Consider the following 24294-nt stretch of genomic DNA (forward strand, 5'->3'; position numbering starts at 1 on the left):
AAGATTTTTTTTTTTTTTTTTTTTTTTTTTTTTTTTTTTTTTTGCTGAATCCTCAAATGAAGAAGATTGAGTGGATGGTTAGGATTGGTTTTTGTAGATCAATGGCTGATATTAAAAGGGACAGTTTTAACATTTTACAAATAAATTTAACGGAGTTTGAGATATGAGGTGTTGATGTTATTAGAGCTCGTTTGGTTGGAGGATTCGTTCTCTGATTCGAATATGGTTCACAGTTTATTATAGTATTTTCTCTCACAAAAAATATACGTAAATAAAAAATAGTTCTAATCTCATAATTTTAATTCATGAACTAAACAGGCTCTTAATTTTGATTGAATGAGTGTCCCTATAATATTAGTAAAATACGCGTGGTATTACTATGGTAAGTCCTAATTAAATTTATGACGATTTAAACTTTATTTACCATGAATAACATACAATAAGTTAAAATTTGTCTAACTCAAAATATAAAAATAAAAGAACAATGATATTTAACACTGATCAACGATAATTTACATATTCGTTATATGATAATTCATGCCAATAGAATTTCAGATTAAATAATAATTATAAGATCATTTAAAATTGTACCATATTTTATTATAAGGTAACCTATAACACAATCAAAGCTTGCCTACTCAAATCATGTTACGATATTTTTCTCAAGATAGCATGGTCCCAAGATATTTTATGACATGACATGATTGTACTTGCATACTATTTGCATGATGTTAGAATAGTAATATTAAGACTATTTAGGGCATGTATAATTCGAGTTAAAATGTGATTTTATATGAGAATTTTTTATTATAATAAAAAAGTTAGATGTAATTATTTTTTAAATTTTTTTAGTAAAATTAAAATTCTAAACTCAAATCGGTGAAATGAATGATACTCAAGGCCTCGTTCGGTTTTCAGTTTTAAGTTTCTACAGTAAAACGCTATTAGAAAATATCCCATATAACTTTTTTTACTATAATAAAAATTTTTTAAAAAATATCACGTATCAGTTATAATTGAAAATTTAAATTCATAAAGTGAACGCGAATATATGTTTCTTTCTCTTACCTCGGGAATTGGTATGCAAAGCCCACAAACTAATATCTTAAGATACATGCTCAAACACAAATCCTTGCTTTAATCATTTGCTACCGCAGCAAAGTAGGATTTGATATCACTAGAAGGTTGGTTTCACAAGAGAATATAACTTCGACTTTTCCAGCCACTTTCTCTAAAAGTAGCCCAAAAATAATTTAAAAAATAGAAAAATAGGAAAAAAAAAAAAAAAAAAAAAGCAGAGAGAAAAGGAAAGCGTAAGTAAGCCTCGAAAAGCCGCGCCTTGACGAAATCTTGAAAAAAGAAAAATGAACAAATATGGATGAAAAGAATTAAACGCCCACCGTGGGGCTCGAACCCACGACCACAAGGTTAAGAGCCTTGCGCTCTACCGACTGAGCTAGACGGGCTTGCTTGTTGATTCAACGTTTATAGTTTATAAAATGAATTTAAAATCTGGATTGACATTAAGACTTCATTATATTCAATTATCTAACTACAGAAGTTCAAGAAGAGAATATGTTGAGGCAAACAAGAGAGAGACTACAAAAGCTCCTCAACTATTTTTACATTGGACAGAAAAACTCTTGATAATAAGAAATTATTAGTGTATGTAAATCTATTCTCGTTTCCTTTGCCTATCTCTACAATATGTAAATCTTTTCCACGTTTCCTTTCATTTTTCTTCCTCTTATTGATATTCTTTTTGTATCTTTTTTTTGAAGCACTGTTTTTGATATTCTACTTTGACATAACAAAACAATGTTTGGTCAAAGTTTCAAATTTCATGTAGAAAAGTACATGTCTAGGCCCAAGTTGAAGGAGGTTCCAACGCTCAATCAAAGCCCAAATCAGTTTCTTCCACAGAACATCAAAAATCAAGTCCTGATTCTTGAAGCCCAAGGCCCAACACACTCATCATCAAGCTGAAGGTTCATCCACCCATCACACTTTTGCCAGGTCACTTGGCACAAAATGGTCAACTGTTTGGTCAAACACTTGCGTCAATGTTAATTAGCCAGATGAATTTAGGCTCCGTTCATTTAACCGATTTGTGTTTAGAATCTAAGTTTTACTACAGTAAAAAGCTTTTAAAAATAATCACATTTAATTTTTTTACTACAATAAAAAACTATAACATAAATCACATCTCAAATCGAATTAAAAACTCAAATCAACGAATTAAACGAACCCTCAATTTTCGATAGGTGGTCACACACTCTTTTTTATTCTCCATACCTCTTTTTAAAATAAAATTTGTTATGACAAAAAAGTCATCAAATAAAATAACAAAAAAAAAACAATTATAATGACTTAATTAAATTTTATTATAAAAGAAAACTATTTACATATTTTTTTTTTCTTTGAACACATCCTGCATATTATATCTCAAATTTGATGTCTTTTTACTAATAATTTTATTTTTAAAGGATGTTCGTTTCATTTTGGTCTTTTGTTTCTATAATGTTGTTTATTTTTTTTATGTTTTATTCTCTCTGGTGTTTTTTTATACTCTGTGTTCATTTCATTTTGGCCTTTTCTCCCCCTATTTTGTCTTTTTTGATCAATACCTCAATTGATGTAATAATTATGTTTTTTCGCTTAAAAGATGTAACAATTATGTTATTGTTAGGCTTATATTCATGCCTTTTATTTTTCTAAAAGAAATGTAATAGTAAATTTTTTTATGTATGAAAAAAAGTCTTCACGCCCAAAACTTCAAAAAAAAAAAATAGAGAGAAAAGAAATAACAAAATTTTAAATAACAAATTAAAATAAAATGGTGGGTGTGGAAAGAAAAATAAAATGTTTAAGAGTTAATAATCTTATTAAAATAGTTATGGGTAATCTTAGAATAATAAGAGTGTGTAAAAAGTAAATTTAATCATTTTAAAATTAAGTGGGGTGTGTATTTAGAAAGTGAGTGTAAAGAGTAAAATGAGGTGTGTGCATAGAACTACCCGTTTTCAATTGTTGAAGAAAAAGACCATTTTAGCCCTACAGCACTTGAATTGATGAGTGATAATAATAATGCTGGAATCATATAATTTGATGAGCCAAAAAAAAAAAAAAAGGTTCAAGAAGGGAAACCGCGTTATCCTTTTATCATCTAACAATAGACTTTGAATTGCACACAATAGCCAAGGTGTCAAATCAAGATAAGCATATTAATTACCTTTAATATGTAGTGATTTTACCCAGAATACTAATCAAGAAATTCCTCTCACCAACTAGAACTTTTGCACACAAAATCAAATTTCAAAACTCAATCAAAAGCAATAAATAAGTGCAAAAATGAACACAGAATTTAACGTGATTCGGATCAATGTGATCCTACATCCAACTAATAAACAAATGACTGCAATATTTGAACTTATTGACTGCAATATTTGAACTTATTGCCTGCAAGACCTTTGTGAGCATATCAGTTGTGTTCTCCTCAGTAGCAGTTTTCTTCACTTTGACTCTTCCATTTGAGACAACATTATCTCAAGAAAAATACCTTGGCAGCAGCGATATTAAGCACCACTACTAATAGAAGATGAATCATATATGAAAATTTAATACTGCGAGATCCACATTTTATTATTGGGTGGTGCTCAACATTACTGATACCCTATTGTTCTTTTTTTATTATTATTTTATTGAAACTGATACCTTATTGTTCTTACATCAATGTTGTAACACCCCCTAATATGCCTCTAAATTATCCAATTAGTCATATTAAGTAGTGTTACTTCTTAACATTCTCTTAAACTTAATCTAACATGTTATACGTATTAAGTATGAAAATATGGGCAAATTTGAACTTTTAAAACTTCCTAACAAGTAAAGATAATCAAAATTGTATTTGATCATCACAATTGTTTATGATACACTTGATTTCAGTCAGATGTTTAGTTATTTGATCATCACAGCAAACTGCCATTTGTTTATGTGCTATTTTAAACAGCCCTACTCATCAATCTCATGTGCTTGTGCAGTTGACAGCTTAAAAAGGTCTAACTTTTTTGCTACAGTAAAAAAGTCTCACATAAAGTCATATCTCAACTCAAATTAAAAACTCGAATAAGAGAACTAAACGGACTCTTTCACTGTTCCATTTGAGACAACATTATCTCAAGAAAAATACCTTGGGCAGCACTGATGCTAAGCACCACCACTAATAGAAGATGAATCCTATATGAAAGTTTCATACTGTGAGGTTCACATTTTATTATTGGGCGGTGCTCAGTACTACTGATACCCTATTGTTCTTTTTTTTATTATTATTATTATTTTGAAACTGATACCCTATTGTTCATCAATGTATTTTGAACTATTATGATGCACTTGATTTCAGTAAGATGTTTAGTTCTTTGATCATCACAACAAACTGTCATTTGTTTATGTGCTATTTTGAACAGCCCTACTCATCAATCTCATGTGCTTGTGCAGTTGATAGCTTAAAAAGGTCTAACTTTTTTGCTACAGTAAAAATGTCTCACATAAAGTCATATCTCAACTCAAATTAAAAACTCGAATAAGAGAACTAAACGGACTCTTTGACTGTTCCATTTGAGACAACATTATCTCAAGACAAATACCTTGGGCAGCACTGATACTAAGCACCACCACTAATAGAAGATGAATCCTATATGAAAGTTTCATACTGCGAGGTCCACATTTTATTATTGGGTGGTGCTCAGTACTACTGATACCCTATTGTTCTTTTTTTTTAATTATTATTATTTTGAAACTGATACCCTATTGTTCATCAATGTATTTTGAACTATTATGATGCCCTTGATTTCAGTCAGATGTTTAGTTCTTTGATCATCACAACAAACTGTCATTTGTTTATGTGCTACTTTGAACAACTCTACTCATCAATCTCATGTGCTTGTACAGTTGATAACTTGAAATATTGAGCTAGATGATTCCAAAATTGTGAAGAAGCTTTTGTAAATAACTCTTCGGTGATAGAAACAGAGTCTTGCCCCTGTATTTCTCTGAATATCCATGCCAAGAACTTTTTTAAAAGTTTGGAGGCAAGTTGTCGAAACTTTAAAAGGCATTTAAATAAGCCAAAGTATTTCTGTTTTCAAAGGCATTTTGTGCCACAGTATTTTCACATTCTTGTGAAGTCACTCGTATATTTCTCAAATTATGAAAGTGAGATTGAAAAAAAAAAAAGTGTAAGGAATTGATTACATGAATAAGCACTGTGATCTTATATATAACCAAAAAAATAATAATAACCACTTTAATATTTAAGTATATTGAAGCAAACAAGACAAAAACCACAACAAAAAAAATCCTTGCCTATATCATATTGCACAGAAAAACTCAAGAGAAACCAGAAAATACCAGTGTATAAAATAGATATATTACATTGCCTTTTTTATTTTCTGCCTACCTGTACAGTATCTAAATCTTTTCTCCAATTTCTTTTATTCTTCTTCTTATTATCTTACATTCTATTTTGACACAACAATTTAAGCAGACAAAATTTTATGTACACAAAGAATATAAGTAAAGGCCTAAGAGAAAGCAGCCTAAGCCCAAATAAGTTCCTCCAAGAGATCTTCAAAAATCAAGTCTTCAAGCTCAATCCCAACACACTCAGAATCAAACTGAAGATTCATCCACCCATCACTCTTTGACAAGTCATTTCCCACAACATGGTCAAGTGATTGGTCAACTTCTGGTGTCGAGCTTAAGTACCAGCTTATGAGGGCCCACACTTCCCTAAGAACATGAGGTCCTGATGGCATTGGACTTATGTGTGAAAGTGAAGACAATGCAAAGGGACAATAGCTATATGACCTTGCGTAAATCTCTATCAAAACCTCATTGATTAGATCAAACAGAAGAAGGTGATCACATTTGCCACCCAATTCATTTCCGCAACAGTCAGGGTCAAGGACCAAGCAGCCCTCCACTTCCTCGTACACCGAGGGATCGACGGGTTGCTCATCGGAATGCCACGTTCCGAGGAATGCGTTCCCGCTGAACCCGGATAGCTCCAGGACATCTTTCACGTAGCTGAATTCAGCTTTGTCTTTTGCAGCCACTTGGAGATGGGGAATGTCACTTGTTAAGTGTTTGTCAAGTGGTTCTGCGTTTTCGGTTTTGGACACTTCAGGAGTTGCCATTTCAAGCTCCTCCACTTTCACGGGCAAGCTGGTAGCTAATCCATCAAGTACTGGGTCTGTTTCTGGTTCTGTATTTATGTAACCAATGTTAAAAAAAAGCCAGAAGAAAAAAGCACACATAAAGCACTTGAACTGTTGAGAGAACAATGCTGAAATAATATGTGATAAGCAAAAGATTTTAACGTCCAGAATTGAAACCGCGTCATCCTTCTATCAGTTAACAAAAGTTTTTGAATTGCACAAAATAGCCTAGGAGTAATCTAGAGATCATGAGAATTCTCACACTGATAGAGATTTGAATATTAATTATCTTTAATATGTACTTTTGATTTAGCTAAGAATTTAAGAATATGTTTGTCGATTCTTTTTGGTACAAGTAGTTTGTCTATAAATAGGCCTGGTGATTGCATTTTCAATTTGGACCTTGCTTAATGAATATTAAAATTTCATATTTCCCTCCTTGAGTTGTCATTTTGTCTCCTTTTTGTCTCTCTGATCTCTCTTGTTCTTATTTTTATTTTCTATTTGGATTCTCTCTCTTCTCTTTCTTGGTTCTACACCGTGCACTTTGTTGAGATGATGCCATGCAAAAGGCAAAGAAAGAAATCGTTAAGAATCAAACCTTTATCAATCAAGCTTCCATTATCATCCATTTGAGAACTCAAGTGAACAGTTTCTTCAACGTCTTCGGTCGATGTCAAGGCCGCCTCATCTGTGATGTCATCATTTACTGCACCGAGATCAACCGGGTTTTCTTGACCAATACTCTCCAAGGAAGCATCTGTCTTCAGCTCATGATCTTCAGAGCCTACCGGAAAGTCTAGACTTTTTTGTTCATCAAAACTACTTTCTGTGCCTACGTCGGAGTCCAAAGGAGCCTTGTTTGGAGTTCCTGAAGAAAATGCATCAAAAGACTCCTCACTCTGATTGACAAAAGGTTTTAGGTCGGGCAACGACTGGATCCTGGCCAAGGGCTTTGGGAGCAAGCATGTCTCTTTCGCTCTCATTTTCAGTCCCTCTGAGGTTTGGTGTTTAGGTTCTCGGTTGGGACTCGTCTCATACAACCGGCAATACCTATCCAACGAGTTGTTAAGGGATGATGCTCTTCTCATCTGGCGCAGGCGAAGTTTGTTCTTATTGCGGGAAGGAACCGAGCAATAAGTTCCATCTTCTCCATAAACTATAGAACTCCTGAATTTATTATCAATCTCTTCCATATTTTTACCATGAGGAATTTTATGCATAATGGCATCCATAGCAATTCTATGCATATCTTTTCTGCTCTCTTTGATTACATCCTTTATCTTATTTCTAAGATCCTTGAAACTCTTACTTACAACATAAGTCTCGCCCTGGTTCTCTCGTTGTTCGACAGAAGATAGAGAAAAAGTATTATGAGAAACTCCTGCCGTTTCTTCTGCCCCGGGCTCAGCCTCATGCATCTGTTTGAATCTGCTAGCAGCGGAACCTTTTCTTCCCGGGGAACCGGGTAAAGGGAATGTCTCCGCCTTGGCCAAGAATCCCCTTTTGGCACTCAACGCTTGTTGGTTCTGAAAGTGGTGGGCCAAAGGAGAGCCCGGATCCTGCAAAAGTTTTACCAACAACTCCCCGTTTGTACTAATAATGTCCAGTGCATCTAAATACTCTTTTGGACGGCTCCGAAAAGAATCTACATTGTGTCTCTTTAACATATTTTGATGCTCACAAACATGGTCGTGCTCTAACTGGTCCCCAACAACGACTTTGCTGCATTCTGCGCAATTTTCGTATCCGGTTATTGGCAGTGAATCCAACTCATTGGCAGCCATAAAGATTTTGTTGTTTTTGCAAACGGTATTATGACTTTGATAATCTAATGCCAAAGTATCAGCCAGGGGGTCAAGATCTGCAGGTTCGATTCGTGTCAAATGTGGTTGTACCGGACAGGATGAACTCCGGTTATGTCGATCCTTTCTCTTGTATATCTCTTCAGGAAGAAGTGATTTTATTCTGGCTCTGACAGAACTGCTCTTTCGCGGCAAGGACTCCGCCGTTTTTTCTCCACCCTGATAAAATTTGAAATCAGAAACTGTCATTCTGTGCATCATAATTCAGACAGACAAAATCCTAATTGCGCATGTGATGTTCAAATCTACAGACAAAAAGTCCTAAACCAGAAATAAAACTAGCAAATATTTTTCTTCTTTTTTACTACTCCACAGTGGGGGAAAAAAAAAAAACCTGAGAAAATGGCTTGACTTTGTATGTTAATAAGAAAGACGATTTGTTCGATTCTATAAACGCGTTATGTGATGAACTTACTGAAGATTTATACATATGTGCACCATCCTCTTTTTGCATTTTCTCATCACTTGGCTTCTTTGTAAGATTTCCTGCATTTCAAGTCCAACAAAATTATCATTAAAAAGAAAACAACAAAAAAATCATTAAAAAATCTATAATCGAAAGTGAAATCCATCTCTCACATTATCAGATTAGTCACAGAGGCCATAACAGAACTAATGAAAAAAAAAATGAAATCCATTTCTCGCATCATCAGATTGGTCATCATAACTTTTTTGAAAATGAATTTTTGTGACGCATCAATAACACCGAGTAATTTGCATCTATTTACTTTCAACAATTCATATTAGTACCCTCATTGGCTAGTTTCTTTATCTTCCATGGATCAACTTTCACTATTAGAAAAAACGAAATCCAAAATTTTAATTCCAACCACAAAAGAAAATCTATTTTGATATCTTACAAAAAAATCAATTTTCATAATTTAAATAGAGACCAAAAAAAAAAAAAAAAGAAAGAAAAGATACTTACCCAGAAGATGTCTTCTCTTGTGATGAGTGAGTCTTTTCATGAAATGACGCCAATGATGATACCTTATCATATGAAGTAAGCCCCAACTACATCCTCCTGTATTCTCATGATCACTTGAAGAACAAATCCCAGATTTCTTTTCTCTTAATTCGTTTCCCATTTTTGTTTGTTTATTTATTTCATAAGCGATTTATCACCTTCTCTAATATTCCTGCCTTGAGCTCCGAGCTTGTTGAACCTGAACAAAACTAAATTTAAACAAGTAGCCTTTATTTTTCTAATAGCAGAAAACGGATTAATAACAACAAACAAAACATAAAAATCACCTAAATAAAATTAATAAAACAGGAAGAAAACACAATGTTGTTTAACAAAATATTGTACATGTTTTGATACCTTCATGGAGAGTAACGAAGAGAAATAATTGACGAGCTTGGTTTAGAGAGAGAGAGAGAGAGAGAGGCCGTACGATATGAACGTGGTTACGTGAAAGGCAGAAACTAATAAAGAAGCTTTGACGTTTGCCTTTTCTGTTCGTTCATCTTTTTTTCTTTTTTCTTTTTTCTTTTTTCTTTTTCAAAATTTCTTTTATAATCTGTCCCCACTTTTGCCCGCCAACCATCTGTTTCTTAACTGTAATACAAATCTCCAAGCTTTTAGCAAACAGGAAAAAAAAAAAAATATATATATATATATATATATATAACAAAAAAGGATAATAGTAATAAAACGGTGTTTAGAACTTTTATCCCATGATTTTTCATAGTTTGGAATGTTGTCGTTAAATCTTTTAATCAATAATTGTCCCTAATTAGCAAAAGAGAAAACTAATTCTATCAAAAAGAGAGGAAATTAATTCCAATTGTGTTAGCGGGATTTAAAATTTGAAGAATTCTTAGACTAATTTAGCAACTAAACTACTGAAAAAATAAATTTTCAAAGACCAAAGTGCTAAACTACGGGAAATTCAAGAGGCACAAGTACGATAAGATTTAAATTATTGGGAGGAGGTAAAAAAAATCATATTAGTGGAATTTTAACAAACAAAAGACTTTGGACTTTACTAAAATACTTTTTATATTTTCCCAAGTATTCTCAAAGTCTATTATAAGTTTTCTGTAAACTTGAAATATTTGATTGTAATTTGAAAAAGTTTAGAACAAAAATTGAAAAGCTTTAAACTTACTTAGGTCTCGTTTATTTCATCAATTCGAGTTTAAAATTCAAGTTTTGCTACAGTAAAAAACTCTCAGAAACAGTCACATTTAACTTTTTTATTACAGTAAAAAACTCTCACATAAAGTCACATTTTAACTCGAATTAACGAACTAACGGGCCCTTAATATATTTAAAGTTTGGAAGAAAAAGGAAAATAGGCCAAGACTTGAGATGAATTAAAATTAATAGGCCAATAGTTTAGATAAGTTAATAAATAGGTCAAGTTACTGTTTTCGTCCATAACTTGTCTGGTTATGAACCATAACTTGACAAGTTATTGTCCATAAATCACGGTTTTTATCCATAATTTATCTGGCTATAAACCATAACTTGATAAGTTTGTTCATAACTTATCAGGTTATGAACCATAACTTGACAAATTATGACATATTAATTTCTATAACTAAAAATTAACCTATATACTTTTTTAAATTTTTCATATTGGCCTATTTTCTATTATTTTTAAAGTTTTGACTATAGCCAAAATGGTTCTGGGCGCTGAACTGAGAAGCGCTAGCAGATGATGACCGCTTAACCATTCATATTGATTGATCAACCGGTAGATAATAATGGCTAGATTTTAGCCATTAGAAAACGCTCCCAACAGTCGATTTCAAAGCTTTTAGGTATAAAAAACCATAATTTTTTAGTTTTCATGTATAGAAACACCTGCCCAATTTCTCTTCTTTTTTGTTTTTGTTTTTTGTTTTCGGAAGTCTTTTTTGAGAACTTGTTTCAAAATCTTGTGTGTGAACTCTTACATCTCTTAGGCTTACATTGTATCAAATCTTTAATATAATATCTTTGAGCCTAATATTATTCTAAAAGCAGCTTATAGGTTGCCAATGGTTTGTTAATTTTGTATCATAGTAGCAACTTTAGCCGCTGTTGATTTTGCACCTTCTTAATGCACTACCCTGACTTGACACTTTAACTTGCTCTTCGAGACAGAGCCTCCCGCCCATATATAAGAAAATAAGAATATAAGACCATTTATTGAGAGTTGTTACAGGCGATGAACATCAATGAGATGGCTCGAACTGGCCGAATAACCAACATTTAAATAAAATTGTAACTCGAGTTTTAATTTTTTTTTGAATTTCATTGTAAAAGAACAATTCTTAAATTAAAGCTAGTAATTTGTAAAGGAAATGATGAGCCTAGCAGTGAAGAAAGTCACCAATTATATTTGGTGTGATCGTGCCAAAGTCAACTAATATAGTGGATTTTTGAAAAAATAAACTCGTAGATTGTGAAAATAAATTCAACAGATTACTCATTAACGATGGGGTCGTAGACGACCAATCATTTGTGTTGAGAAAATAAAATAATATTACACTTGAACGACCGCAGCAGTGACAAACACTGAAGACGGCCAACCATCAGTGTTAAGATGGCAAATTATTAATTTGTGATTATAAAAAGTAATATCTCTCCTAACACCTATGATCGAAGAATGCCAATTATCTATATGGATAAGACATAGAAAAAAATTTCTCAGATATTTCTGAAATTTCAAAATTTCTAAGGCCCCAAAATATCTTGTGGGGTTGAAGAAAAATTTTTGTCAAAGTTTAAGAAATTTTTTCTTAATAATCGAGAAATATGGACAAAAATATCAAATTTAGTTGGTTGTAGTGTATTTTCCCAATATTTTAGGAAATATCAGTGAAACTATCTAAAAATTAGTGTAAAATTTTTAAAATGCAATTTTAAACTAGATAATATAAGGAAAAAAAAAGAGCTAACATGTATGGAGAATTCAGTGCAGGATGAGACTGATTTGATAAGTTCAAATCTACTGGCTGTGCATTAATGAGGGCTTGAGATCCCGTGTGGAATTAGATCAACTATGTTTTGAATATTTTTAAATATTTATTTTATTAAAAATTTTACTTTTTTCCTCCCAAAATATTTCTTAGCTATTGATATTTAAGTTAATATTTAAACATTGATATGTCATTTTTAATATTTTGACAACTTGAATGGTTAAATTTTAATTATTTTGAAAAGTTTAGGATACAATTATGGGATATGTTGGCCCGTTCATTTTATTAATTCGAGTTTAAAATTTGAGTTTTGTTACAGTAAAAAGTTCTCAGAAATAATCACATCTAACTTTTTTACTACAGTAAAAAATTTTCACATAAAATCACATCTCAACTAGAATTAAAAACTCGAATCAATGAACTAAACGGGCCCATCGTAAACATGAGTGATACTATTTGAATTATAGAAAACACATGGACAAATGTAAGATTTACCTTAGATAGCTTTTTTATTTTTATTTTTTTTCATATTCACGGGCCTTTCCTATTTTACCCTTACAGAGTTTGGTTATTACAGAGCGGTAATCTTCTTTCTGTTCTGCACTTCTATTCCTCTAGTTCTAGGGTTTAGCAGAATTGTTTTGATTTTGAAATTCAATTTTCTTTTCTCTTTGGCTCATTTCTCCTTCCATTGTTTCCCGAGTCTTCCTCGCCACAAGGTAAGCTCTCTTTCTTTTTCTTTTTGGTTTATGCTGATTTGCTTTGTGTTGATGACAATTTTGAAATTGAAAATCCTTTGGTTTTAGTCTATAAGAACTTCATTTTCGGGTTATTTTGAGATTTTTTTCTTTGTAATTTCGTTTTTTTAGCTGATGAAATGGCGAAAAGTGGGAAAAAAATATTTATGTTGTTGATTTTTTTTTTTCATCAATTCTGAACTCTTATTAACTTTTATTTGTAATAAAAAGAAGAAACTTTGAGGGATTTTGTTTGAGACTTAACTCCCGTTTTTCGATGTGGGACTAGGGTTCCCATTACATTTACAGCAGCAGCAAATCTTCTTCTTCGATTTCGCTGCTCTCTGTCGTCTAAGCATCTGGTAAAGTTGTCGTCTTTGATCCCGGAATAATACTTTCCGTTGAAGCCCTAATTCGCACAAATGAAATCGGAGGAACTGAGGGTAGAGTTCTGCTGAGTTTCAAAAAAACCCCCGAGGAAGTATCGTCACCTTCGATTGCTCTCATTCCGGTCCCTGCGTTCCTGAGTTTTGAAAGGTCTTTTATTGAAACTTTCGATATGTTTGTTTGGAAAATCTAACAAATTCTCTCTTTTTAGGTGTATTTTGTAACCTTAATTCTTCCATATATGAATCCTTTATGATCGTTTTCTTATAACCTTTGTGGTGGGTTTTCCGTCTGTCTAATCAATTTTGTCTTCTCTTCTGCCTAGCCTGCCTACGGAAAATATATATGCTACTTTACCTTTCAATCCTTTACTTTATCTTGAGAGTTGCGTTCACCTCTTGTTTGGTGCTGAGTGATATCTCCGATCTCCTTTGATTGGAAGTGTTCTGTACGGTTCGAATGTAGCATTGCCTTTAATCAATCACTAATTGGATCCTCTCGGTTTGAGTCTCATCTCATGGATTTACAAGTATTTTTTATCATCACTTGTTCATATTTTGCTTTATTTTAAGGATTTTTTTTTTGACATTCAGAAGTTTGTTTATGTAATTTTTTTTTTTCTTTGGGTAATTCAATTGGAGTATGGTACTACTTTGCATAATTTGATTGTTTTAGTATGATGTATTGATTATCTTCCCGTTACTTTAGAAAGTAGTAAAGTTTTACAATTTCTTTTATGTTTTCTGGGCTAATTTATGTTTATACTATAATAGTATAGTAGTATCGATACTGACCTGAATATGTTATAGATCAAGTGTTTGTATTAAGCACTGTGTGAATGGTTTTTGATGATTTGTATAGATTAGGATTATTTTCCAATTCTTTGTTTGGTTGATTGGAGCTTCTTCTGTAATCCATATGTATTCCCAATAAATGGCATTTGTTTCTTGAAATATCTTTGAGTTTATCCTTGTTTATCTGGGTTTTTCTTCAGTTAGTTTATGCACTTGTTGCATTATGCCAAGGTTTTATGCTTCTTCCTTTACCTAATTGATTTTTCCAGTTGACTCACATTCTGCTATACATGTTGTTGATATCTGTATGTAATAACCTATGACAGTGTCTTGTGTCATAGTTATACCTTACTATTAGATTTTCTCGCTTTGTTTTGTTACAACTGATATTATTCTCGTACATCACACTTTTATTTTGTCAGTTTAATTTTCTTTCCTCTTGAGTTTCACTAGTCTCTTCATGTAAGAGTTTACATAGTCTCCCTTATGGGTGTTTCAATAGTTTTTTTCTTAAAGTTTTACTCATAATATTTAGTTATTATGATGACAACTTCTTATCATTATATTTAGTTCTTATCATCAAATAACAGAAAAAGTTAATGATTTTCTAAATGCTACATTACTTAATTTTCCTCATAAGTCCTTCAAAAAAAAAAAAAAAAAACCGCTTTTCTCATAAGTTACTCTTTCTCAGCTTCATAATTCTTTGAAAGATATATTTTAATCTCTTTTTAATGTTAAATCTTATTTCTATTATCCTGATTGCATATGTGCTAATATAGACAGTTACTTTTGAATATTTAATAAAAAATTTTCCCTCCGTTTCATTCTCAAACAGTTTCAAAAATTTCCCCATTATTAGGATAACTGCATTTCATCAGTTACTTTTATATTTGAAAAGTCTATAACTGCTCTTATATTTTATCACAACTAGTCTTATTTTTATTACTAATTTTTAGTGGTTTTGATTCCCTAAAAGTGTTTTACTTTGCTATGTATTAAAAAGAGGCTGGTAAGGAAGGCCTTCCTTCCTTACTCCCTCCTACATAAATAAAAAAAATAAAAATGTAAAGTAAATAAAATATTATAAATATAAAGTAAATTAAAAAATCAAAATCAACCTTGGTCGAATACTCAATCCTCTACATACGCTGGTAATTTAACTGTAGTTTAGCATTCAACTTTGGTTGAATATAAATCTCTCTATACTTATTAACATCTTGCTTAACTCATGTTTCAAAGTCATTGCAATCATATCTCAATATAAGATAAGTTCATCCCTCTTGTTTTCTTAAAATTTCAATAACCTAGTTTTTTTTTTCCCTTTACTTTTTCATATCTTTATATACTTCGCAGGTTTGAAATGGTATCTTCAACAGCCTCTTGATCTTATGATCTTTATCTCTTTATTCTTCTTCCAGGCAGTTAAAATAAATCTTATGTGTTGTTTTCCTAACATCACATAATTTATTATTACTTGCTCTTTGGATAGAAAAAGACATTATTTTGTTGGATTTCTTTCCACCATGGATTGTATCTTTTGATACTTTATTTGTTCTCAAAAAAAGAAAAAAAAAAAAAATGTTATTAACTTTCATTTTGAACGTTTCTCTTTGTAATTGCTTTGTGATTGAGCAAAAATAAAAAGGGTTTTGCTTGTAATGTAATTGATAAAATTCTCAACTACGCTGAGGTTTTTTCTTTTTTAAATAATTTTACTAACTCTTTTTTTGGCTGATGGTGCGGAAAACGGCAAATTCTGTTATAAAAATTTGTTTTAATTTTAAAATGTTATTCAACTTTCATTTTGCGAAGGTTTCCTCTTTGTAATTGCATAAAACTTGATATCTGATTGATGGAATTCCTCATTACTTACTAGATTGATACCTATAGATTAAATTATTTACTTTTTTCTTTTTTCCTCCATTGAATGATATTATGCTCCTTTTCTTTTGGTCTCATGAAAAAGAACATTATTGATACTATTATCCGATCTGTGCCCTTTAACATTGTGAAATTATTGGCCTTACTGATGGAACGGAAAGGACATGACTCAATTTCTTGTGTTTTCTTAGTTGTTATTAGAAGCTTAAGGATTTGGCTTGTGGGACATCTATTAAATGGAAGCGAAATTTTTCCGGTTTCTAAAGATAGTCGGGGTCGGGTACAAAGCGAGAGCTGAATCCCAAGGACGGCTGTTGTATCTGAAATTGGGATACAGTCATGAAGTAGAACTGACTGTTCCCCCGGCTGTTCGCGTCTTCTGCTTCAAGAACAATGTTGTTTGTTGCACTGGCATTGATAAGCAGAGGGTTCATCAGTTTGCAGCTGCTGTTCGCAATTGTAAACCACCTGAGCCTTACAAAGGCAAGGGCATAATGTACGTCGACGAAGTCATTAAGAAGAAACAAGGGAAGAAGTCGAAATGATTGCCAAAGGTAAGATTTTTGCTTGTCAATGCTTCTGTTCTGATGAGAATGAGTTTGGTTTGTTGAATTGTTGGAGGTTGGCATCTTTTAATCCATCAGTTTTGTCCTTTGAACTTTGTAATTTTTCTTACTCTTAGAAATTTTGCTTTCATTGCTCGTTTACTAATTCATGATGATTTGTAATCGTAAAGGTAAAACAGTATGCGAAAAAGATGAGAAATGGAAGGGAACTAAAAACTTGAATTTAAGTGAATGCTTACCTATTAGGAATTATAATTGGATTCAGTAAACACATAAACGCTTTTTTGTTTTTCACCCATGATATAGATACACCCTTATGGTTTTGTTTGGTACTAGAAAAAGAAAATAGGAAGGAATGAAATATATAACCTAGAGGAAAACAGAGAGAGAGAGTAAATGACTTTCAGTTATTGTGTTTGGTATAGCTTCCCTCCTCTAATGCCTAATATCGTCAGAGATTAAAATTGATGTTTTTTTGAAGGGTTTGAAATTCCTACTCAGTCCATTCCCTTCTCTTTTCTCTACTACCAAACAATCACGGATCCAAAATCCTTCCATTAATCCCCTCACCCGTTTCGCTCCCCCGCTTTCCCTTCCTACCAAACAAGCTTTAAGAGTCCTATTGGTAAATTTGTGGATAGGGGTGCAAAAGTTGATTGAAAGTGAAAAGAAATAAGTGGTTTGGATCTCTTTAAGATATGGCTTATTGATGAAAAATAAATAACAAATAATAAAAGTGTTATCAAGTAAGACCTGGGAAACAACAGGAGGTTTTTCCTGTCAAAATTTTGTACTAACTAGAGGAAATAATGAGCTTTGGGGAGGTGAAGAATATGGTTTTTTATAAGAACCAGAGAATAATTAGTAATGAGACTTAGTTTTTGGTCAGAGAGAGCAAGAATTTCGCCTCTGAGATTTTCATTACCAACTCTCTCTCTCACTGCACTCTTCCCTCGGGCCAAAACAATACTAATTTCATTTCCTGATTTAGTGAACGTTTGGTTCACAGATTAGAATAATGATTCAGAATTATTCTCAATTTACGTGTGTTTTTTGTGTGAGAGAAAACACTGTAGCGAGCCACGAATCATGGTTTAAATCATGGCACGAATTTTCATGCCAAACACTTTCTTAATTCCCTTCTTCCAACACCCCTGTTTTACCCTCATCCTAGCATAAGTGATGTGAATTGGGGCCTTATCAGTTTTCAAATTTCCTTAGTTAATTAAAGAAGTGACAGAAATAGTAGAAAATAGGCCAATATGAAAAGCTTAAGAAAGTATATAGGTCAGTTTTTAGTTGTAGAGATTAATAGGTTATAACTTGTCAAGTTATGGTTCATAACCAGATAAGTTATGGACAAACTTGTCAAGTTATGATTCATAGCCAGACAAGTTATGGATAAAAACCGTGAATTATGGACAATAACTTGTCAAGTTATGGTTCATAACCAGACAAGTTATGAACGAAAACTGTAATTTAGCATATTTATTAACTTATGTAAATTATTGACCTATTAATTTTAATTCATCTCAAGTCTTGGCCTATTTCTCTCTTTTTCAAGTTATAATTGTATTACATATATTATTATTGTTCCTCATATCACTGGGCTAAGGATGAATTTAATATCTCAGTCATTACTTGTGGAAATGCAGTGCTGGTTATTTCTGAAATGCACTTCGGCCGAAGGATTATTTTTTGCCAAGGACCCAGAGAAGAGATTAATTCGTACATGTTTTGTTTGAAGCAAATTCTTCCACTAGCTCCGTTTTCAGTTTTTTTTTTTTTGGTGCTGGGAAAATCTAACTGAAAAACAGTTATTGGAATAGGCAATTTGAGAGAAGAAAAACATTTTTTTTTTTCCAAATATAATTAGACCATGGTTGTTTCTGCCTCGTGTGGGGTATCGATAACATTTTCTAAAGCTTCTATTCACCTAACTTTGCTGGATTAGAGAAATATAAGAATTGGTATCCTAATATATTACTTCTGTGAAAAATTAAGACCTTATTTACACGTAAAAGTGATTTGAGTAGATAACTAGACTGTAAAAGTGGTTGCAAGTGCAAGCCTAATTTACACTAAGGGCTTGTTCTTGAGTTTGTATTTGGTTGTGTACATTTGAGTTATGGTTTGAGATAAAAATCTTTTTGAGTTTGTGTTTGAGTGAGTCAAAACTTGAATTTGTATTTAGATAGTATTTTAATAAAAACTCAATGTTGATGAAAAATTTTAATAGGGTATATGGGTCGGGTTTTATTCGTCTTTTCGTTGTCAACGCATAGAAAAAAAAATCATCTCAATCAGAATTAAAACGAAAAAATTATAGCATTTTTAAGAATAGAAAAAATAATGTTCATTAATTTGAGTTCGAGTTTCTGAACTCGAGTTGAAGGAGAAACTTGAACTTGAGTTTTAGTCCTAAACTCGAGTTTGAACTCGAGTTTAAACTTAAAAGAACATGAATTCGAATAAAATTATAACTCGAATTACTTTTTTTTTGAGTTTTTCACTCAAAAGAACAAGCCCTAAGTTTCTAAAGTTTTGATGTTGACATTAATAAACGTAAACCTAAACAACGGCTATGTTTGAAGTTAGTTTTGTTTTTGTTTTTTATGTTTTTTGAGAAAGAAAAAATAAAAATGGGAGAGAAATGACGTTTGACACAATTAAAGACAAAAAACGGAAATGAAAACGATTTTTTGATTTGGTGTAAAATGGGAGAGAAATAAAAAATGATTTTTAGTCGTTTTTCATTATTTGTTTATGTTTTCTCCTCTCGAGCACAGAGAGAGACATTAATGAATTTTTTTATATTGAAAACAATCTTTTATAAAACTACCAAACGTATTTTTAAAAATGATTTATGTCTGAGATTGAAAACATTTTCATTTTCTTATAAAAAAATAAAATTATTTTCAAACGAATTCTAAACGCACTTAATATTTTTATTAATCATCGTGTTAATTAGATTATGACTCAAATTTAGTGGTAGGAAATCCAAAAAAAAAAAAAAGAAAAAGAAATTACTAACTTCGGGCAGGTTTTGAACTATATTGTCGTTGGATTCAAATTGCCGCCAAACGTTAATAAAGGGTCCGTTTAGTTCGCTGATTCGAGTTTTTAATTCGAGTTGAAATGTGATTTTATGTGAGAGCTTTTTACTGTAGTAAAAAAGTTAGATGTGATTGTTTGTGAGAGTTTTTTATTATAGCAAAACTCGAATCAGCGAAATAAACAGGGCCAAAGTGTAAACTGTGTTATCCAAAGGAAAGAACTATTAACTAAATGTGGATGGGATAGGTGTTCCATAAGAGTACTTTTAGTTTAGAGGAGGTCCTTTAGATTCATTGGTGTAAAATAAAATTAAATAAATAAACTACCATTTATATCACTAGATTTTTATCAAGTCCAAGAATAAATTTCTGGTATAAAGTTTGCATATAATTCATCTTCATTGAGTCTCATATACGTTTTAAATCTTTAGTTATTTGTTGTCTTTTTTGCACACAATTCATCTTTATGAGAAAATTACAGATTCTACGTCTTTAAGAACCTGACTTATTAAAAATATCATTTTTAAAAAATTCTACTAATTGACTAGTTCTAGTTTAAAAGATATAAATATATGGACTAATGTTAAGATGTAGAAATAAAAGGACGTTTCATTTCAAGGAGTATTTTTAAAAATTGCCACATCTTTATTGAATGTCACAATGATATAATAATTAATTTACTTAAGTAAATAAACTTAAAGTGAGGGTCAAAACTGGCTAATTATTTCATTGGCCCATGAGGACATAGGCTTATGGGTTAGTAGGCGAACTTAAATCTTCTATAAATTTTGGTGTTTTAATTGATGTCCAACTATTGTACTTATATCATATTATATCATTCTAAAACTTTAGATAGAGACCTTAAACATAATGTTATCCTTAAAGAAATATTGATAATTTAGTTGTGAGATTTAAAAATTTGTCGTAAAATAATTGATAATACTAAAGGTTGCAGCCCTGGGGCCAGCTAACCACATGACCCAGAAAATTAAAGGTACTGTTTGAACCCATATAATTAAAAAATAAATGTTGCAGCTTAAGCACAATGTCGTTTCTATTCTTTCGAGATAATGAAAAGAAAAAAACTCCCCTTGTTTCATAAGAATCTAAAACAAATCTTGAATTCAAGTTTATCATTTTTTTTTTTTTTTAAACAAAACCCTAATATTATTATTGCTATATTGTCATGAGATCGATTATTTTTAAACGAGAATGATACGTGTCGCTCGTTGAGTTGCTAAAGCAACTAGGCCTTGGAGAATGTCTTCATGCGGGCATCCTGTTAATGGTTGCATTGGTGTGGTTTGTGCGTTTTGTGGTTGGAGAAACATCAATGCATGCAAATCAACAAAGCACCTTGAGTCAAGATAATGCTGGTCTCCAGCTTTTGGGGATTATTATTTGGGTTCCTTTTTGGTTGAAACCTTTTCTATGCATACTTTTGGTCCCCAGAGACAGCAAAGAATGAGAGCCATGAATTCTCTAAGCAAAGAAATGAGAAAAAAGAAAAGTGGTTCTTACCCAAAGAAAAAAAAAAAAAAAAAGTTGGTTCTTGGGACAGTGACATATGTGGGAAATGTGATACGCTTGATTCCTAAAAGATTAGAGTACGAGTATGCTTTTTTCATTAGTCCCAAGCATAAATACAAGCAAATAAAAATTGGAATATAATCATATGGGATGAGTAATTAAACGTGGACCACACCACAATATGCTTTTCAATTTAGAATTAGATGTGAGTTTAATCCTAACTTTTTTTTACCAACGCATGTAACAATAAATTATTATTTTTTATTAATAAATAGAATCTCTTATATTTATCTTTTAATTAATAACAACAATAATAAGTCTTAATTCTAACTAATTGGGGCCGGCTATATAGATTTCACTTTTTCACACAACTCTGTTCGAAATTAAACTTTTCTGAAGGCCTAGATCTATAATGTCTTTCTTAACGACTTTAGTCCACGTAATTCTTAGTCTATCCCTCCCTCTCCTAGTATTAGGTATAAGAATGTCTTCCCAAGCACGAACTGGTGCTTCTAGCGGTCTACGCTGGACATACTTGTACCACCTCAAGCGGCCTTCTCGCACCTTAGCTTCTATTGGTGCTATACCTGCTTTACTATGAATAACTTCATTCTTTATGCGATCCATTCTCATATGGCCACTCATCCATCTTAACATACGCATTTCTGCCACACTCATATTAGATATATGTTGTCTCTTAATGGCCCAACATTCACTACCATATAACTTAGCTGGGCGGATCACAGTCCTATAAAACTTTCCTTTCAACTTAATAGGCATCTTGCTATTACATAAAACTCCCGTAGCATTCTTCCACTTAACCCACCATCCCTTAATCCTATGTTGAATATTCTCTTCTATATCTCCTTCGTACCGCACTATAAATATAAGGTACTTAAACTTCCTAGAAGCCCCAATCTACACACAATCTAAATATATTTTAAATATTTATTAATAAAAGAATAGCAATTCACCCAACAAAATCGGGATTAGAGTCCGTGTACCTAGCATATTAGAATATAGGTACACTAGAATATATGAAGGTTCATTTTTATAGTTCTTTAACAATTGAAAGTGAAAGTTTGATTCTCTCGGATACACTTTTCATACTCACGGTCTTTTGTAAAACCTTTCTAAAAATAGTTTTTGCTTTCCACGTTCAAAAGAGTTGTTTTTAGAAGTGTTTGTATAACTTAGAGGAACTTACAATCAAAATCACAAAATGTATTTTATTGGAAAATATAAAATTCTAGAAATATTTTAAAACTTGTATCGGGAATTTTTATATAAGTTTTTATCAATCATGTTCTAACATTTTGATTGCTCAATAAAAAAATTAGGAACTACTTTTATTCCATTAATCTTTTTTTTAAAGGGTTGTTTAAAAGCTATACTCAAACCCAAGTTATGATTCTGTTACAGTGTTTTTTTTATTCAATAAAAAAGTTTAAATTTTAAAATTTTCTCTCTCACAAAATTTCCGTCAATAAACTTAAATTATGATTGAAGTATACCTTTTAAACGGCTCGAAGTGATTCTAAACAGTGACATTTACTTCTACTCTTTTATCGTCTAAAAGCATTGGCATAAGTCATAGCAAGTGAGCCTACGCTTGTATATACACCTAAAACGCCTAAGCAGTTACATTAAGAGAAGTTTTAAATAGGTACAAAATATGCTTTTAAGTAATGCAAAAGTCTTGAACCATCCTATTTTGACTGGAATATATTATATGTATAGATATATTAAATTTTGATATAATTATCATTCAAAGTGGTTACTATTATTTTAGCTCTATAATATGTTAGGCAGTTATAATAAATTAAGTAATTAATTAAAAAAAATTATAAGAATTAATGAGATCAAATTCTTAACACGTAATATCATCAATTGTTATTAAAATATGTCTTTATTAGAAATAAAAACATTGGAGACATACATGAAAACAAGTTTAATTATGATATTATATGATGTTCACTACAATCATTACGAATTCCCTATTAGACGTGTTCAAAGCATAGTAACAATATTTATGTTTTGAAAAGAAAGGAGGCTGAGTGAGACTTTTACTTTTTAGGTGGTACATGGAGTCAAAATGTACTTTTGTTGTGATTCCTTTCCGATTTAAGAGCGCAGCAGCAAATAGACTCATTAAGGAAATAAACAAAAGCATAGTGAATCTCACAAGCCAAACATGTTACAAAAGATAAGATGAAGAGGATTCTTTTTTTTAAAAAAAGAAAAAAATTAGAGAAATTATTCAGTGAACCGAATGTACTACCTCATTATGTTTTTTATGTGGTACAACCCATTTAATAAAAACATAACATTTTAATTGTTTATTTACATTAATTTTTTAACATTAATTGTTCATTATAAATACTCTACCTTTTTTTCATAGTAATTGGTTCTTTTTTGAAAACTTATATTATATTAATTGGTTCTGAATATGTATATGTATGTACCAATCATACTTAACCGATTTGATGCTATAGAGTAAATATAATGCAAACAAGTCAGTTTAGTACTCCATTTCTATGAGACATGTAAATTCACTTTACTTATTTTTTTTTTTATGCTTAAAAATGTTAGTGTATTTCACAATAGATTGAATGTTCAATAAGTTAATATTATTATGGACTCTGAAGTAATTACTAAAGAATTTCTGAAATATTAAGATTGTTCATCTGAATATAAACTAGTCCAAAAAAAAAAAAAAAAAACTGCCATATCGTTGTTTTCTCATTCATTTTTTCTTTCTTCTTTTGAGAAAAGAAAAAACATATGAAAAGAGAAGAAAGAAAGAAGTCACGTCTTTAATAGAAGCTCACGGGTACTTTCAAAATGGTGAAAATAGGCGTGAAGCAATATGAATTTGTGATATAAGGTATTTATTTGGGATATAAATATATTATATTTCAAAGACAAATAGCTATATAGTATATGATATATAATACTATACATAATGCCAGCTACAGCATGGATTTTGCTTTTGTAATTATTCATTTCATTCATTAGGCTTTTTCAATCTTTGACTTTTGGATTCCGCACATTATATTAATAATCAATTATTATCTTGAGTTGTGTTTGTTCAAAACTCCCCCCACGCGCTTTTTGCTCAAAACCCACCTCCCAACTCAAAGTCAACTCTCTCCATTACCCATAAAAGCATAAATACCATTCTATAATCCAACTAATTTATTAGAAGAGATTTAAAATTGACTTTATGGAGTATGCATAATGGGAGTCTTAGAACCATCCAATTGTATCTTAACTAAAAAATAGAGAAAATAGAATTTTGATCTCTCTTAACTTATCAGTTATCTTCTTAGTAACTTACCTTTA

The 24294-nt window shown here is 31.4% G+C and overlaps 2 protein-coding genes and 1 non-coding gene across 4 annotated transcripts; 1 reads left to right on the plus strand and 2 right to left on the minus strand.

Annotated features, from left to right (window-relative positions):
* Positions 1-1393: 1393 nt before the first annotated feature.
* TRNAK-CUU lies at positions 1394-1466 on the minus strand. Its single transcript has one exon. It is a non-coding gene; the product is annotated as a tRNA-Lys (tRNA).
* Positions 1467-5362: 3896 nt separating this feature from the next.
* Positions 5363-9255, minus strand: LOC21404151 (protein TRM32). Its single transcript, XM_010113165.2, has 4 exons — positions 9009-9255; positions 8496-8566; positions 6817-8239; positions 5363-6262 (listed from the first exon to the last, which is right to left on the minus strand). Exons 1-4 carry the CDS (start codon positions 9166-9168, stop codon positions 5595-5597), a joined length of 2322 nt encoding a protein of 773 aa, XP_010111467.1. The 5' UTR covers positions 9169-9255; the 3' UTR covers positions 5363-5594.
* A 3347-nt stretch (positions 9256-12602) lies between these two features.
* Positions 12603-18314, plus strand: LOC21404152 (60S ribosomal protein L6, mitochondrial). 2 transcript variants are annotated; one of them, XM_010113166.2, is made up of 3 exons: positions 12603-12714; positions 15989-16351; positions 18019-18314. In XM_010113166.2, the coding sequence occupies exon 2, from the start codon at positions 16034-16036 to the stop codon at positions 16340-16342; it is 309 nt and encodes a 102-aa protein (XP_010111468.1). In that variant the 5' UTR covers positions 12603-12714; positions 15989-16033; the 3' UTR covers positions 16343-16351; positions 18019-18314. The 2 variants fall into 2 exon arrangements, 1 of the variants encoding a protein (XP_010111468.1); XR_002903568.1 differs by lacking the exons at positions 15989-16351; positions 18019-18314 and adding an exon at positions 13022-13263.
* The last annotated feature ends 5980 nt before the right edge of the window (positions 18315-24294 follow it).

The sequence above is a fragment of the Morus notabilis genome, unplaced genomic scaffold, assembly GCF_000414095.1.
Source record: "Morus notabilis unplaced genomic scaffold, ASM41409v2 Scaffold256, whole genome shotgun sequence".
Lineage (NCBI taxonomy): Eukaryota > Viridiplantae > Streptophyta > Magnoliopsida > Rosales > Moraceae > Morus > Morus notabilis.

Bases quoted from the DNA above. Each gene is read 5' to 3' on its own strand.
- LOC21404151 (XM_010113165.2), bottom strand. From the start codon at position 9,168: ATGGGAAACGAATTAAGAGAAAAGAAATCTGGGATTTGTTCTTCAAGT. The intron at 8,240-8,495 runs GTAAGTTCATCA...AAATTTTATCAG, and splicing joins CACATATGTATAAATCTTCA to GGTGGAGAAAAAACGGCGGA. The intron at 6,263-6,816 runs GTTTGATTCTTA...ACATAAATACAG, and splicing joins TGGAAGCTTGATTGATAAAG to AACCAGAAACAGACCCAGTA.
- LOC21404152 (XM_010113166.2), top strand. From the start codon at position 16,034: ATGGAAGCGAAATTTTTCCGGTTTCTAAAGATAGTCGGGGTCGGGTAC.